Source organism: Sebastes umbrosus, chromosome 7 (genome assembly GCF_015220745.1).
Source record: "Sebastes umbrosus isolate fSebUmb1 chromosome 7, fSebUmb1.pri, whole genome shotgun sequence".
Classification (NCBI taxonomy): domain Eukaryota; kingdom Metazoa; phylum Chordata; class Actinopteri; order Perciformes; family Sebastidae; genus Sebastes; species Sebastes umbrosus.
In genome coordinates, this window is record NC_051275.1 from 21,601,782 (window position 1) to 21,619,538 (window position 17,757).

Below are 17,757 nucleotides of genomic sequence, written 5' to 3' on the forward strand. Positions count from 1 at the left end.
GATCACATACTTTACTTGCTGACACACACTTTCAACGTGGATATCTTCATTAAAATGGCTGGTTGCTATTTTTATAAAGCTTGTGTGCAGTTCGCTGGCCTGCAACACTGTACGTTAAGAATAAACTGTAGTGTTATAACTGGAAAATTGCAGTAGGTAAAAACTTACAAACACTTTAATTTGATATAACCCATATTGATTAATACAAATGTGCTCTGATTGGCTCTGACACTTTTGCTGATTGCACAATGAATATGATGCAGACAGACGAATTAGAGGAAATGTGCAAATAATGTATGATGAACATTTTCTTTGCATTCAGTGTGAATGCACTTGAATGTTTGGGGTGGTTTCGAGAGAACTAAAGGGCGAGTGTTTGTCTGGCATATACGTAAATGCATGTGGTTCTGTGAGCATGAACAGTGCATGTGCATATGTACTGATGAATGTGCTTGTGTGTGTTCCTGCTACAGTATATATTTGAATTTGCCTGTTAGTTTGTGTGAGCGTATGGGAATAAATGTGTGTGTGAGCCTTTGTGTTTGCACCTCTGCTGCATGTGTGAGGAAGAGATGGAGGTTGTTGGGGTGGTGTGTGTGTGTTTGTGGGAATAAGCAGGTGGCTGTGTGCGTGTGCGGGTGTGTGTGTGTGGGTGCACCTGGGAGCTGATGATTCTCTGGGAGGATCTCTCTATGTTGGCAGGCAGACCAAAGAATGCAGGTCTGTCATCCTCTGGGAGATTCTCTATTACGCTGCGGTAGTCCTGGGAAGACACACAGACACACACTGTACAGGTCACACACAGAAATGCACCCATGTGTCCATATAAAGAGAGGGGGAATGTGAGCATGCTGCCTATTTTTTTTTTTATCATGGCTCTATGACACAAGACAATTTCCAAGCAACATGTGCTACTTGTAGAATGCTTGTTAGACTGCTATGTGGGAGTATAGAGTAATTAATGCTGTATTGCTCTTAATTAAGCGTGTTGTTTGTGTGGTTTGATACAGATTCCCTAACAATATCCATTTGGCACAAAAGGTACTTTTAAATACTACCGCTTTCTACTGACTGTTAAATGTATTTCAACAGTTCAAGTATAGACTTCCATATTGACTACTTTTGTTTACGAAATGGCCTCTCAATGGCTCTACTTCAAATAAATGGTCATCTAATGAACAGCTTTATGCATGTATTCCCACTTGTTCTTTATGTATATTAAGCTGCATCAACAGAATGCAAAGCAATAGAACAACACAACCAATTGTGTAAACTTGAGGCTAACTAATTGGATTTATTTGTAGTGGCGCAACATGGACTTATGAAACTTCAATACTGACCAAACCACCAATAGTACATCTAGTCAGTGAAAAGCTTGGGTGCATTCATTCACTACCCTTTCTTCGAATTGCTTTTGCTTCTCTGCTAGTGCACCTGGGACCAGCAGCTTAAGCTTTAAAGTACAGGAAAAATATCGATGTGCTCCTTTTCCCTCTGTAGCAAGAAGTAATTTCTTGAACATCTTTAAGAGCCAGTGTACATACAGCAGCACCTATGCCTGCAATGCCTGTGTGTATCCTGTGCCAACTGCGTGTGTTACACCGCTGTGTCATCCTGACGACCAGCAGTGGAAGAAGTATGCAAATCCTATACTTAGACCTGCAGTAGGCAGAATATTTTTGGCATCATTGGGCAAAAATTCCATAATAAGCTTTCAGCATATTGTAATTCAAGTGTACTGAGCGATAACTAGATTTCTGCTCCTCCTCATGGCTCTGTTTTCAGGCTTTCTGTTTTGGCTGTTCATTCAATGGAAGCAGCTGTCAATCACTAGCAAACTCCGATCAAACGGTCAAACTAGGCAGCGCTGATCAAATATGAATCAATATTCTGTTACTGTAATGCCTATTTCTCACCTCAAATGTTTTCAGAAACATCTTGTAGTGTACTGTTTAGCTGTAAAATTAGTAATTTTGCTCTGACTTGTGGGCGGTGCTTGGTATTTCCTCAACTTATCTCAACATGGCTGCCAAGTCACAATTTTTCTCATTTTATAGCTAAATTAGCTGATTGACAGCTGCTCAGAGACGGCAGACTGCAGCTCGGCTCTGATTGGTTGTTTTCGACACAGAGGATAGCTCAATCTCTAATATTACATCATCATTTATTAGTTGTTATACTAAGTTTTTACTAAGTAACTTAAGTTAATAGATAAATGTAGTGGAGTAAAAAGTAAAATGTTTGCCTCTGAGATATATAAAGTAGCAGAAAATGGAAATACTCAAGTAAAGTACAAGTACCTCAAAACTGTACTGAATTACTTGAGTAAATTTACTTAATTGCATTGCACCAAAGCTGACAACCTACCAATACTGAGCAGGAGTTTGGGAGGCTGATCTGAGGTGGAAAGTGGCGCGTTCCTCCTCTGCTCTTTCTCTGACTGGCTGAGAGGGAGGACGAGAGGAGACGTGCTGAGAAGAACTGCTCCAGGTAGGAGCGTAAGATGCGGAGGTCAGAGGGGTTGTCGATCCGTCCACCATATATGGCGCTCTCCAACAGGCCATGGACAAACTCCCACTGGAAAGGTTTCCCTCCTTGGAGATACCAAGACACACAGACACAAAGAAAGCTATAAACATGTAATGAGTGACAAAGAACAAAAGAACACTAATGTTGCGCTAACGTGCATATATACACTGCATTGAAATGCTAATTATGTGTTGTCCAGGTCATGCTCTAGCAGGGCTCGTTTAAATCAAAGAGGTAATTGATCAAAGAACCCACAGATTCCAGGTCTCATTACCATATGTGCTGCAGAGCAAATCAACAGAGCAGAGAGCTCCACTGCATTGTAATGTTTGTCAGCAGCCCTCCTACCTTCAAAAAGCCTGTCGATGATCTCAAAGCCAGCTCGGAGGTCCGCCATGGAAAACTCATAGAACTTAGTCCAACCCTGGATAAAGCACAGAGGAGGGTGGATAAATAAAAAAAGGACAATAGATTTATTTAACTACCTGTACAGGAGTCCCAAACAGATGGCATTCAAAATCTAACATCACATAGTGTTTGAGGATTGAAGTATGATCCCTCGCACTTATTCTCTTTTCTTCTTAATCTTTTAACAACTGTGTGCAAGTGCAGCTAGATTTTTCTACCCTAGAGATGGAATACAAAAATAAAGTCAAGACAGCTGAATGCTAATCAGTAAAGAGCATGTTGTGAGTCCATATATCTGATGTAATTTCTCTTGTGGCTCTTATTTTCAGGGTAACTATCCACCGTGTATTTGCGATATTTGAGACTTTTAAAACCACTTCAACACGTACACATACATCTACTTGCCTCTGTAATGATCGGCTCAAATTCACACTTGAAAATTGATACTTTTCAGGAACCCAGCATAACATATGTTTTGTAATACAGCCCCAATATAATCTGCCTTAACAACCTGCTGAAGGGAAATTTACCAGTAGCTGTTGAGTGAAGGCTACTCATTGACTGTATATAAGAAGTGGACGTTGTCACTGGAACGTCACCCATTGGTTTGTGGACTACTGTTTTGAAGCCTCGGGTTCGGCATTTTGGCCGTCGTCATCTTGGTTATTTGCTACCAGAAGTGATACGAGAGGGTGCTAAGTGCAACCTGAATAAGACATTTTTAGGCAACCAAAAAGGTTATAATTAACTTTCAAGAACTGAAAACACACTGTGAAAGGGTTAGAGTTGTAAAACGTAACGAAAACACGGTCAAGGTAGCCACGCCCTAAAGCATACCCTGCTTTATGGTCTATTTGACTCTAAATGGGACCATAATTTACTAAATGAGACCATAATTTACTAAATGAGACCATAAACTCATGTTTACAATGTTTACTGAGGTAATAAATCAAGTGAGAAGTAGGCTCATTTTCTCATAGACTTCTATACAATCAGACTTCTTTTTGCAACCAGAGGAGTTGCCTCCTGCTGGCTATTAGAAATAATGCATGTTTAAGGCACTTCAGCATTGGCTTCACTTCTCAGACCCCGGAGTTGCCCACTGAGGCTACAACGGTAAGACTAGTATTCACTTTCTAGACTTTTCCGTTTTGGTCACAAGCAAACCTCCCATAGCGTTAGCGGGTAAATCCCAAAATTAAGATCAGTCCAGTTATTGCACATACAAAGGCATGTTAAATCAAGACGTTAGCACTGATCAGGAAGGAAAAACAACAACACATGTACACGTGCACATATGCACAAAAGAACACACATAGCATCACAACATTGACCATCTCAGAAAAAAAAATCACAGAATTGTTTAAACATAAGTGAGTGTGAAGGCAGTATCCATTTGTGGGTGTGTTTGTTGCACTACACTGCTATTCAATCAGCAGTTGTAATCTGCCCACTGTTGGTGGATGAGGTGAGGGGTGGAGGAAAACTGTGTAGGCATGTTCAGTAATTCTTTGAATGATTAAGTGTATGCTGTTTGCTCAGCAATGTTGTGCTTGAGTATGTATTCACAGACTGTGAGGCATGTTTCTACTACATTTGATAAATGTGCTTGTATATGTATGAGTGAGATTTCCGATTGTGCTCATGCATGTATGCATTTGTTTTATGTACATAGCACTGGCTGCTTATTCAGTGAATGATTAAATGTATGGGTCTTACAAAGGTAACTACGTGTGTGTGTTTATTGATTCTGTGTATATATGTTTTCAATTACTTTGTGAGTACTTCAGATACCAAGCTACCTAGTTGCTTGTTCCCCAGACATAATTGGACACTCTTCTTGTGCACTTATGGCCATCAAACAAAAACCCTGATCTTTTTAAACACACACACATCATCTCCTCTCTTTCCTCCCTTTCCCTCTCAACGTCTATTCCTGTCTTTTTAAACGAGGTGGTTTCTGCACAGGCATGTAAAATGGACGAACACGGTGAGAGAATACGTAAATGAGAAAAGGATCGAGGACAGCAGACGAAGCGAGGAGGGAGTAAGAGATGGTGGAGTGGACGAAAGGAGCTGTGACTGTTTAAATAATTAGGCGATCATGTTCTTGAATGAGGAACAACATTACCGGCTCAAATGAAAACACTTAGGAGAGATTCAGTGATTGAGAGAGAAAAAAGAGAAAGACAGGGCGACAGAAGGTGGGGAGGGAGGCCAGAAAAAAGAAAATTAGGGGGGAAAAACAAACCCGTAAGCAGAGTAAAAAGAGATAATTCAAGGAAAGAGGAAAGTAGAGACGGATCCCCAAGACACAGGCATACTGCATGTTAGTCATGTAGGTTTACATTCTCCTAAAGGCAATCAATATGTTTTTTCAACTCCACAATGAAGGGAATGGCTAAGGTGGGAGTATTGAGACCAAGCCCAGGGGAAGAGGAGAGACAGAGAGAGAGGAGAAACAAGTGTGCAAACATTGTGGCAGTTTAATTACAAAAACATGCTCTCTGCCACAGTTCTCCCTAGTGGTTGGGTTTAACGGGAGTGTGCTGATGGTGTGTTGGTCAGCAGACAAAAAGAGATACCTTCCTGCTGTATCATTCGATTAGACAGGCCACTCTGAGGCAGCACTGCAATACATGCAGAGCCAAATGAGTCCCAGTGCATCTTGAGACTCTGCCACACATCTACCAAACTATAAAAGCAACTCTTTAAGTTGACAACTGGAAACATCACACAGCTAACTGCAGCGAGAATCAAGTAATTACAGGTGCAACCACATATTATTTTGCCTTTCTGCGTATTTAATTAGTTTGGACTCACACTCCTCAACCACAAGCAAACCAGGTTATAAACAAAAGCCAAAGATTCCTAACCTTCATAAGTTATCGTGCATAATGACTGCAGGCTTATGCTCAAAACAAATCTTACAGTGCAACATGTCGTCTGACCATGTTCGAAAGCCTAAACGTTAATAGTTCTTCTGGACAGCCGCAGTCCAAGGCAGGGAAAAAATACTGCTGTCATTGAGAGTGGTGAGCCGTGATAATCGTTTAAATATGGGGATAACAGCGCACACATTCATAGTGTTATACTCTGATGCACATATGAAAAGTGACAGAAATAGTTGTGTAAAAAAAAAAGGAGAGCATGAGGTTCAAACCAGGGTTATTATAGTAAACTAAAACTGAAACTAAAATGAAAATAAGCACTGAAAAATATTGTTAATAAACTGAAACTAAATAAGAACTATATATTTTAGGAAAAACTAAAACTATATTGCCTGATTAAAAACTAATACAAATAAAATGAAAATGAACATACATTAATTTCAGTTTTAGTTTTTTAAATATATCACTACCGAAAAAAGCAGACTGCTTGAATTTCAACTCTCGTGACATTGAACCACAGAAACTGAAATGAACTCAAGATGAACTCGAAGAATAAAATTAAATTGAAAAGTCAAAACTAAAATAAAATAAAAATGAATTGAAATTCTATACTATTATAACCTTAGTTCAAACTGAGCTTACTTTTTCACCTCCACACACTTTGGACTAATTGCATTATTAAATTACAACAGCAATTAAACTGTTTATTAAGATTTTGATATAAAAATTATACATTTCATTTCGTAAATCAGATTTGAGCATTTACAAAACCTGTGGTCTTTTGGACACGAGGGCCCCCCTAGTCTCATACCTATTGTTCAGCATCATTTCCCTCAATGTTTTTTGAACTGATTAATCTCTGCCTCCGGTTTCTACTGAGAAAATAAATAGTCTGGTTTTCTCTATAGGCATGCCAATTATGTTTTTTTTTACACCCTCTATCTTGGTATGTGAGATGATTTATCACCAAAGCTGTAGTTCAAATGAGGAAATAATGTGTTCAATCTCTGAACATTTTGAGTTGATTCTGGCACAGGTAAAACATACTATTTTGATTTAATTAGAGCTGCTGTGAGACTGTTAAAGCTGAGATGTTTAAAAAAATATATTGCTACCATTACATGCAGTGGGTCAATGAAATCCATTTTCAGTTGACTACTTTTTAAATTCCCATGACAGTGTATGACATCATACAGTAGGACTTGTATCTCCCACGCTTCCACTGTCCTGACTTGACAGTGCACACACTTTGGTTTACAAGCAGTGTGCCGTGTGGGTGTTAACCAGCAGGCTTAGTTTACTACAAAGACTTACACAGTTGCACACACACACATACTGTACATAGCCATACACAAACAAAGACTCTGCAGCAGGCACAGCGTTTAAGGAGAAAGAAAAGTGATCTCTGAGGTAGGTTTTTACACTCTCTGTGGGTGTCATTGTGTAGATGATGACTTTTTTCTGTCAGTGTGACTTCCTCCCTGTGGATATCAATTTCTATGTGTTTTGTACTTGTCATTAACTGGCCATAAATTAATCATGCATTTGTGTCGCTGTGTTGTGTATAGATGTGCGCTGTGAATATGAACTGCACTTCCCGTAATTATGTACCTGTGATAACAGTGTGGAAAAAAGGTCATATGCTGTATGCGTGGGTGTGCGTAAATACATCTTTTGGGTTTTACAAGTAAAAAAAAACAAACAAGCTTGGGATTTCAAAGGACATCAAAGCACATTATTATGCTGTAAGTAGTCTAAATGCGACAGCGGCTAATGCTCGTATAAAAAAGCTTCAATCCAATGGCAGGAAATTTTAAGAAAAGGAGCTGGTTTGTCTGTTTATGCCATTGTCTTCATTCCGCATCCAGGGGTATTACAACACTTAAACAAGTGCTGTATTGTGACTCTTTTAAATGGCATTAAAATGTAACAGTAGTTTGAGTTTACTGTCCTGAGATGAAATTGTAGAACTATGACCACTCTTGTCTACATTTGGGTGTTTGTGTATTTTACCTGGGGTATGTAGTTGCGCCTCTCTTGGCAGACAGCATGGAACCAAGCCAGACAGAACAGAGACTGGGCTCTGGCCAGGATGCCTCCTGCACACAAACAATCAACAGCAAGTCAAAACCAAAATAACTAAAATCATTATCAGTGTCTGTGTTTTATACATTTTGAGGGCAGTTATCTTTTATTATTCATCAAACAATATACAACAGAGAGGACTGAGAGGAGAAGCACGCATGCAATATTCTGACGTGTTTTAGCCCCGTTTGATGCTGTTCATTTTCTGTCTCAGAACCTGCCAGCTTGCTGGAGTTTCTTTGTTCACAGGGCTCATAGCCTGAGTTAATAATCACACACTGATACAACTACCAGTGATTACAGTACCACATGCCATTTAAGTTTAAATAAAAAGTGAACTATTCCTTTACTGTAAATTAAAACTAAGCACAGATTCTTGAAGCTTAGGACCAGCTCTATAGCTGCATTTGGTTGTTTACAGTGTAGGATTTGGCGGCATCTAGTGGTGTGGTTGCAGATTGCAACCAGCTGAATACCCCTCCGATCACTCCTCCCTTTCCAAGACCGCGGTAACGTGAGCCGCTGAGTGCAAAATTGTGGTATGGTACCACGGTTTTGCACTCTGCGGCTCACGTTACAGCAGTTTCACAAGCATGTCTGAGAACTACAGTTGCCCTCAGGTAAAAATTTGAAAGGCTTTCTCTAAAGCCAGTGCTTGGTTTGTCCTTTCTGGGCTACTGTAGAAACATGGCGCAGCAACATAGCAGACTCCGTGAAGAGGACCCGCTCCCTATGTAGATATGAAGGGCTCATTCTAAGCTAGTGAAAACACAATTCTTAGTTTCAGGTGATTATACACTAATGAAAACATAGTTATGAATATTATCTTCAATTTCTGCCAATAGATCCCCCAAAATGTTACACACTGTTCCTTTAAATGTAGGATGTACTGTAAGATATTCATTCCTTAAAACACAAAGCAGAGAAATGTCAACATATATATATATCTATATATATATATAATAGCATTATTCAAAAGGTTTGATTCACTGTTTGGAATAAGAGCAAAGTGGAAGCAACTGACTTCAGAAAATATTTCAGGGGGAGAAGCGAAGAGAAAGAAGAGAAGAGAAGAGAAGAGAAGAGAGGAGCCAACCTTTACTGATCTGCTCTGGAGTCCACGACTCATATGTTCTTAGCAGATTTTTTTTCAACCCGGGAGGAGCCTGGAAATGGCAAAAGAAAGGAAGAACAGATAGACAGAGAGGGAACGGACAAGGTGAATAAGGATGGAGGGAAAGGGGAAGAAAGAAAGGGTTTCATTATGATGGAATCTCCCGCAACATTCAAATATTCAATGCAAGTTTGGATTGCAAGGTCCAAACACAGTCCTGTCATACAAGTACAGAAACATGGCGAGGCATAGGGTGACTTATGTGCCGAATGATAAAATGATATGGAACAAACAAAAAGGCACTGCTGGGATTTGAACCCAGGATCTCCTGTTTACTAGACAGGCACTTTAACCAACTAAGCCACAGCGCCATGTGATGGAACACTGCAGAAAACCTAAGTTGGAACAGTGCCCTCTACACATTTGCCACATATTTACAGACAAGTTTATAGAGAAAATGTCTGCACGTATTTATATATGCATGTATGTCCTATTGAGCAAAGGGAAAACAATGCGAAGGGGATGCTACATGGATGCTATATTCTAATGTTTTAGTGTGTTGGTAGCCTTTTAAAATGTGAAAGTAAAAAGTATTATTATTATTGTGAGACTAGAAGGCTGAATTGTAAGAACTGGGTAGTGTTTGATACTGACATGACCAAGAGTGTGATTCCCAAATCCACTTTAACAAATATGTGTGCCTGGCAAGACCAAAAAGAGGCTGTGAAAGCAGCACGAGATGTGTGTGATGCCGTTTCCTTTCACAGTCTGTTTAGTGTTGTAGCTTAAACCCAGTATGCAGTACCAGAAAACAATTGACATTTTACAAATATAAAAAGCCTTACTCTCATTACAAAATTCTCATATCACTGTAGAAAAACCCTGGACTGGTCAGACAACATGGAGACACTGAACAAGCAAGGGCAGAGAAAATAGATCATATTACTGTAAGAGGGCTGAAGACTTTGCAAGATTGCATGCAAAAGACTCTGTTGTTTACGTCATTTATTGCCCACCATTAGTGTCACTGGGAATTACAACAAGTCTACAAATAAACTGAAAAACCATTGTTTGGTCAGTGTTTGACACCCATAACCATTACCACCTATGTTACTCTGTTATATTGTACTTTAGTTGGCATATTCTCTACATGAGTCAGCACATAGCGTGTCTGTGAACAACCTCCGGCAACATTATGCTCGGTTTAGAATAGAAACAATGAGCATACATTGACAACAGTTCACGCATTATCAGCTTTGCGGAACATTTGGTACCTCCATCTGGAGGTTTATATAACACACACACACACAGCCAGTAATGCATATGTACTAAATTTGACAAAATTGGCAAAATCACTTCATATGCTACCAACTTTAGTAGATTAAGTTTATTTGCAAGATGCTTACTTTTTTACATCGTACATCCACAGTCTGCTACTTTCATTCTTTTAGACACGAATAATTAAACTACCCGTTTTGTCACTTTTTATTCTCAAATGGAGCTACTGCATTCTGGTTCTGTGTATTCTTATTAGAAATGCATTTGCAGAATTCAATATTTGCTCTATGAGAGGTTTGAGCTGTTGGTTTATAATGTAAGTCTAATGCAAGGCACTGAACATATTTACTTTCTGAAGCTTCAACACTAAACTGCAAAGGGGTATTGAGTGTTGGGTAAGGTTTTTGGGGCTGGGTGGAGGAGCGTCGCTAGGATACAACTGTTTTTGCTACACTGATGGCTTGTATTTTAGCCATTTTTGAAGTGGGTTGTAGATAAGAGGGTCATGGTGGAGGATCTGTCATGGTGTGTGTGTGTGTGTGTGTGTGTGTGGTGGTTGTGGCATGCAAAGTCATATACTATAAGTTCACATGTACAGTATTACTATTAATACTACTAATACAGCAGATTATATATCTCACGTGGATCAACTGAAAAATTCCTTGATCAGCCCCAGCAACAATCTTGCAGATCAGCTTTGGACAATCCTGATACAATCACACTGGCAAAAACAAAATCTATGTGTATCAGTTTGTATGTATACCTTTATCTTTGGTTTGACATATTAGTTTTGACACTTGTCCGACAGTTCAGAAATAATATATTACAGTAACCTCTCTGGGGATGTTGTGTGTGAATACATATAAAGTACGTCAATAAGTTTTCAAATGAAAGAGTGTGACTGTATCAGAGAGAGAGAGAGAGAGAGGCTGTTTGTGCAGCATGCTTGGCTGCTGAAGCAGCTAACCCATTGAGCATGACTCTCATCAGAAACGCACTGAGCACTAAAACATGCATCGCTAACACATAAGCTGCAGGTTTCTGCATCTCCTTACAAATGTACAGTATATGTGGCATTATTATGTGTTGTAGCCATTATATCGAGGTTAAAAGACACACACATTGCCATGAATTCACATAACATTTCAAACAAACATAGCCTTTACACATCCTACACTGTTCTGAATATGCCATAACCTAGTAACATGGCCCGCTGGGGCTCAGACAAACCCGACTGCATCAACAGTCTATATTTGGGAAATTAAAAGTTTCAACACTGTATATAAAACAATACACACTAATTAGCATTTGTGCATAGTGTGCCTCCAAAAATGTGTGGGAGAATGTTTGTGTGTAAAGTTGAGTTAGGTCAACGCTACCCAACGCTAAACTTCATCGTAAGCTACTGTGGGAGTATTATGGCGTTCTTGTTTCTATGACTGTATGTGTGTGGTGGTGAATGTGTGTGTGGAAGTACCTCGTAAGTGATCTTGAGGCTGGACTGTAGTAGGATGGAAGGAAATCTGGGGTGAACTTCAGCTGTCAGCCAGAGACGGAAGCCTGGTTTGGGATGTAGCACATTTAACTCCTGTGGAGGAAGGACAGTACAAACATTAGACCCACTGTACACATTAAGAGGTCACCACAGGATATGAGACTAGACTACTTGTGCAGTAGCATCTGGCTGTAGATACAACTTTTAGCTTGAGTGCAAACACACACGAATATACTGTATTTCAAAACATAGAACTTTCTCATCAATTGGAACATTTAGAGAAGACTTGAGCCTTTGATTGTACACATTGTCCAGACACTGTATCTTTATTCATGTGATCCTGTCTCCATTAGAACCACTGCACATCGACAGATTCTCCACAACGACAAACCATTCACCTCACTTCTCTCTCTGTCTGTCTCCATCTCTGTCTCTTCATCTCAATTTCCAGCTTTCTTTCCCTCACTTCTCTTCTTACATTCCTTCCCCCTCTCTTTCTATCTTTCTCAAAGACTTGTGGTTAAAAATAGCATGCTGGCACCTCAGGGTCTTGTGTCATCTGATTGGGTACTCAAACACAACACACCCATTGAATTGTAATCAATGTGTTTCTGCATCACTTAGAACCTAATTCATTCTCGTGGAAGCACACATGATCGCAGAAAACCAAAGAACACCGGATCTGACATCCCTCGAAGAAAACTCCTCTGTCTCTCATTGAGTATGTATATGTGAGTGTGTGTGTGTTTGTGTGTATGTGTGTGAGTGTGTCCATGTGTCTGATGTGTTGTCAACCAGAAATCCGCTGGAGCAAATGATAGTATTGCGAGGAGATATAACACAGAGACATTGACAAAGAAGAAAAGAAAAGATGTGTAGATACAGAGAAAAGACAGAGGGCAGGAGAGAGAGCACACATTTGTTCTACTGTTAGCGCATCAAAACCTTTCTTTGTTAGAATAATTCCATATTGTTCAGATGTTCAGAGTGTGAAAGACACACCAGTCATACGCAGAAAGGATATCATAAGATTTAGTAACTCCTAATACAATCCTACCACAATGATTTGACCAATGACAATGATTATATACCAACAGATGTGATTCTGAAGGATAATATTTCATTTATTGTGATAAAAACTGCAACAAAATATATTAGTCATTATTTTATTATATTGTGATTGGCAGACGGAGAGACATTTGGAGTGATAGACAGACTGGTAAATAGCTTGAAAGACAGATAGATGGAGTGGTTGATGTCAAAAATGAGAGACAGAAAACAGTGCAAGTGGAAGAATATGAGTAGACAGGGATGAGAGGACATCTGCACTGCCAACTTCAATTATGAATACTGACCGCTCTCCTTCGCTGTCTCTCTTTCCTCCTTATCCTCCCTCTAACTGACCAACTGGTTAAGTGAAGGAGGGAAGGACTAAAGAGACAGATGGCAAAAAGAAGCCGGATATTTTAGAAACTACACTGAGAGATACAGTAAGGCTGAGCAGATGGACACAGCTACAGAATCAGATACTAAAACAAAACCCTCTCCGTGTAGAATCTCCACCTGTCTGCTGAGGCTCAGCTCATCCTTCCCTACTTCCCTCCTTTTACATCCACTATGTCTTCATTCTTTCTTTCCTATGCTTCCTGCCTCCCTCGTTCCCCTTGTTGCGTCAGTTTTTCATTTCAAGCTCGACTGCCGAGACCGCAACCTCGTCGGTTGCTGGGCAAAGAGCGAGACAATGAGAGAAAGAGGGACAGACAGAAAGAGAGTTTTAGTTATACAATATGAAGGGGGGAAAGAAGAGTGTTATGAAAAACTGGTGAGAAGATAGATGGGGTGTAGAAGAGGAAACAAATGGAGAAAAACAGAATACAAAATATACAAAATTCAACACTAGGAAGAGAGAAGAGAGAGAGGTGAGGTGAGTGGAACTGAGAGGGACAAAAGTAGAAGAGGAGAGCTGCAATAAGCTATGGTTTAAGTCACACCGGGAGCACCGACAACTCTGGACAGGAGGGATCTCAAGCTAACCCCGGGGCACGCACACACACAGACACACACACACACACACACACACAGGTGAGGCCACACACACAGACACAGGCCAATCACTGCCAACAGCTGTGCCTCCAAGTGAGATATGACCTGCTACAGTGACACAGCACTAAACAGGACCCGAAGGAAGAGCACACAGATACAAACAAACACAAAGAAAGTGGAAGACACATATTTACCCACGTAATGTGACACACAAGATAAAAACATGAGCAACATGAGCACTATGGATGACACACACAGATATGCACTGCAAAGCAAACATGATACAAACACACATATGCACATGTGTGCCCAGAGACAGACAAATAAACAAACACACATGGTAACAACACAGCCACACAGAGACTAATATGAGCCGACAGGTAGAAAGCAGATTGTGTACGTGCAGGCAAAGGACAGAAGGTAATTTTAGATATGGAAATTTGGGCAGTGTGTGTGTGTGTGTTGTAGTATTATAGATAAACACTGACAAGCAGGGTGAAACAAGGAATTACATACACATTATAAGTACACAACGTCCTCCAGGCTCCCCTTTTCCACTGACCTAACCTGAGCCCAAACCTCAACTCTACCGACCTGGTACTGTGGCCTTGAGATGATGTGAGGTGCTTGTTTTACTGGACTCATTTCACTGGACACGTGTCTTTGATTTATTTTCAGGACTTATTACAAAGGACTTTTCCCAATGGACTGTTTATTGGATCCTTTTCTTGGACTTACTTTACAAGTCTTATGATGGATTTATCATATCAATTTTTTTTTATTCCTTGCTGGATCATTACATCATGTATTTGAACTACGTGGTAAACATTTTCCGTTATTTTTTGTGATCTGTACTTTCCCTTGCCTCGATCAGAGGCCATCCTTTAATATAATAACACTACTTTAGGAGCAACGGAATTTAGACAACGGCTGGCGGTACCACAGATTCACACTCTGCGGCTCATCTACTGCAGTTTCACAAGCACGTCAGAGAACTATGGTGGCGTTCAGGTAACGTAAAAACATGTAAGGATCTCTCTAGAGCCAGTGTTTGGTTTGACCGCTCTGTGCTACTGTAGAAACATGGAGGTGCAACACGGCAGACTCTGTGAAGCGGATCCGCTCCTTATGTCGATATGAAGGGCTCATTCTAAGCTAACGAAAACACAACAGTCCTTGGTTTCAGGTGATTGTACAGTTCAGAAAACATAGTTATGAATTTTATAATCCATTTCTGCTAATAGATCCCCCGAAATGTTACAATGTTTGATGCAATTCTACAATCCAAACATACAGAATCCCTGTAGGGTAACAGAGTAGATTTTATCACTCGCTCCCTAAATTGATCAATAAGGGTCCTGTTAAGTGCTATTATCCAATAATCAGAGATATTAGTATATTATACACAACCCGTACCAACCAAAAAGCACAAACTGCAGAGAAAAATCACACACACGCATACACGATAAATGTTAACCTAGCCCTAAGGACTTGCCACACACAAAGACCTTACACACACAGAGTACCTACTTTTTCCAGGAGCGGTAGCCATGTAGTGACAAGGTGAAGGTTTTTCAGGCAAAGCCAGTCTCCATTTCGGGAACATTCTCTGAGTGCAGCTAAGGCCACATCAGCCTGTCCCTGACCCATGGAGATCTAGACAGACAGAGAGAGTGGGTGAGGTAGGAGGGGGGCAGAAACAGAAGCAGTGGGATGGAAAATTTGATTCTTCATTATAATTTTTCAGAAGTTAAGAGGCAGATAATCTGATTCAATATTTCAATTCATCTCTCACCTCAGTGGGAGACACAATGAAATACTTGCAAAGTGGGATCCCCAATGTGATTTTTATCAATAGAGTTCCCACATAGAGACTAGTAACACATGACTAATCTGATTTATATTCATATGTAACTGATTTAACTTAGAGTAATGTTATATACAGCACTCACACGAGTGGACCGCAGCGTGTTTATCTTTAGTGCCCAGTATATGAGTTTGCTTGTATATATAGCTGGTTGTATTTATACTGGAAATGGTAAAATATGAATTTTCTGTTAACTGCTTGAATATTCTTGGATAACAAACATATTAGCTACAGTATATGGTCAAATAAATGTGAGCCCAACAACTGTGAGCTGATTGTGGGAAGGTTTGCATACTTAAAAATGATTTAAAAAAAAGCATATGTTTGAAATTACATTTCCACTTAAGTGATAATTTTTTGGCAAGAGGTCTTGTCACAGTCATTTAAAACTGAAGGATGAGCCAAAACTCCCTTGGAAATACAACTCAAACTGTAATGAAGGAACAGGTCACACTAAACAATGATGTGGCTCTTGTATGTGTTTTCAATAGTTTTTTTGAAGACAACACCAGCATTGTTCTTGAATAGCTGTAATAACCACTTATTGAATGTGCAGGAGTGTCAAGTGCAAGGGCAGTTTTCTCAGACGTCTCGCTGTCTTGAAGTTTATTACAATTGATAAACTCCACTGGCAAAACATTACCAAGAGATATACGTCAAAACTGTGTTTCAATAGTCTACTCTGTAGATCTGATCTTGGTATTCTGTTGAAACTATTCCATTGCACTGTCTAATCTGCTATGACTTCTCCCATTTAGTCTCTACCTCATGATAGTTGTCCCTGCCCACGGTTTCTGCTGCTAGTTCGGCAAGCTCCTGGGACGGGTCTGCCCCCGGAGAGATGATGATCAACACCGGCTCCCACTCCAACGTCTCAGTGTAGAGACGGCGCAGGTTCAGAGGAGGGGGGGAGAGCTCTTTCATACCTGCGGAGAAGAGGAGAGGGAGATGGGAAGAGAATGAAGGGTGTGAAAGACAGATCTGTGAAGAGTATTTCAGCATTGCATTTAAAGTTGATATGCTACTCAAAGTCAAAGTGTCTGGATATACTCCACTGTGGGTACACCAGGAGGTGAAATCAGCAGGAAACAAGAAGTGGTGGTAAATGCTAGTAAGTAGCAAAATGGGGCATTTAGTGAGGGTAGATGGCAGAGAAGGAGATGCAGGCGGGGTAGACAAATGAAGCGGGAAAAAGATGACAGGGAGACAGAGGGCGGGCATGAACAGGGAGGGGTAGACAGTGCCTGAAGAGGGGTGATGGGGAAGGGAGGTTGGGGTAAAGGAAAAAAGTAGAGGGAGAGCAGAAGGGAGGCGTTGATGGAGAAAGAGAGAGAGCGCACAAGAGGAAGAGACAGAGTGAGAGAGATTAGGAGCGTGATGTGCTGTGCATACCGAGTGCCAGGTATGCAGCAGTATTCACCACACATAGCAGAAGAATACCTTGTCAGCCCCCTGGTGTCGAGAAGCCAGCCTCTTTGTGTATGTGCCCAAGTGCGTGTGTGTGTGTGTGTCTGCATGTGTGTGTTTCCTCACTGAGCATTAGGCTGTAATCCTGATGTAATATTATGAATGATACTGTATATCAGATATGGGTTAATAGTGACACACACGCAGCGATACGGGATCATATAGTGTGAGTGGCTGTGTTGGAAATTCCACTGTGACGTTATTCACACATGTATCAGCAGACATCGCTTCCAGAAACACACACACACACACACACGCACGCACACACACACACACACACACACACAAGCTTTTTCCGGTTGAGACGACAGCCTGAACATTCTTTTGGTGTCTGCTGCCAAGTGAAATCTGCTGCACTAGAGGTACGCATACATGCACGCGCACAAGGTCTTGGTAGAGAACATCTCAGAGTGACCTTTTGCTGCATCACCATAGCAACACTAAGAAAAACAGTGATCTGACCACATGGCTTGTGATGTCTGACTGCAACAAAAGGGGAACATTTACAGAGCGTGCGCGTGCACAAATACATACACAACTACCTTTGACATGGGCAGGTAATCAGTATTCGTGCTGCAGA

General features: G+C 40.5%; 1 protein-coding gene and 1 non-coding gene across 9 annotated transcripts in view; both read right to left on the minus strand.

Moving 5' to 3' along the window:
* LOC119491356 (cytoplasmic dynein 2 heavy chain 1) overlaps window positions 1-17,757 on the minus strand; it is a 137,237-nt gene that overhangs the window by 17,982 nt on the left and 101,498 nt on the right. For 6 of the 8 annotated variants that reach the window (XM_037775282.1, XM_037775286.1, XM_037775280.1 and 3 more), the window contains 8 exons: window positions 16,476-16,636; window positions 15,374-15,499; window positions 11,783-11,893; window positions 9,010-9,079; window positions 7,842-7,927; window positions 2,878-2,953; window positions 2,368-2,594; window positions 659-763 (listed from right to left, as the gene is read on the minus strand). In XM_037775282.1, coding sequence (XP_037631210.1) covers window positions 659-763; window positions 2,368-2,594; window positions 2,878-2,953; window positions 7,842-7,927; window positions 9,010-9,079; window positions 11,783-11,893; window positions 15,374-15,499; window positions 16,476-16,636 — 962 coding nt within the window. Of the gene's footprint in view, window positions 1-658; window positions 764-2,367; window positions 2,595-2,877; window positions 2,954-7,841; window positions 7,928-9,009; window positions 9,080-11,782; window positions 11,894-13,363; window positions 13,523-15,373; window positions 15,500-16,475; window positions 16,637-17,757 lie in introns of those variants that run through there. The other 2 variants (XM_037775281.1, XR_005207593.1) reach the window with 2 other exon arrangements.
* trnat-agu lies at window positions 9,325-9,398 on the minus strand. Its single transcript has one exon. It is a non-coding gene; the product is annotated as a tRNA-Thr (tRNA).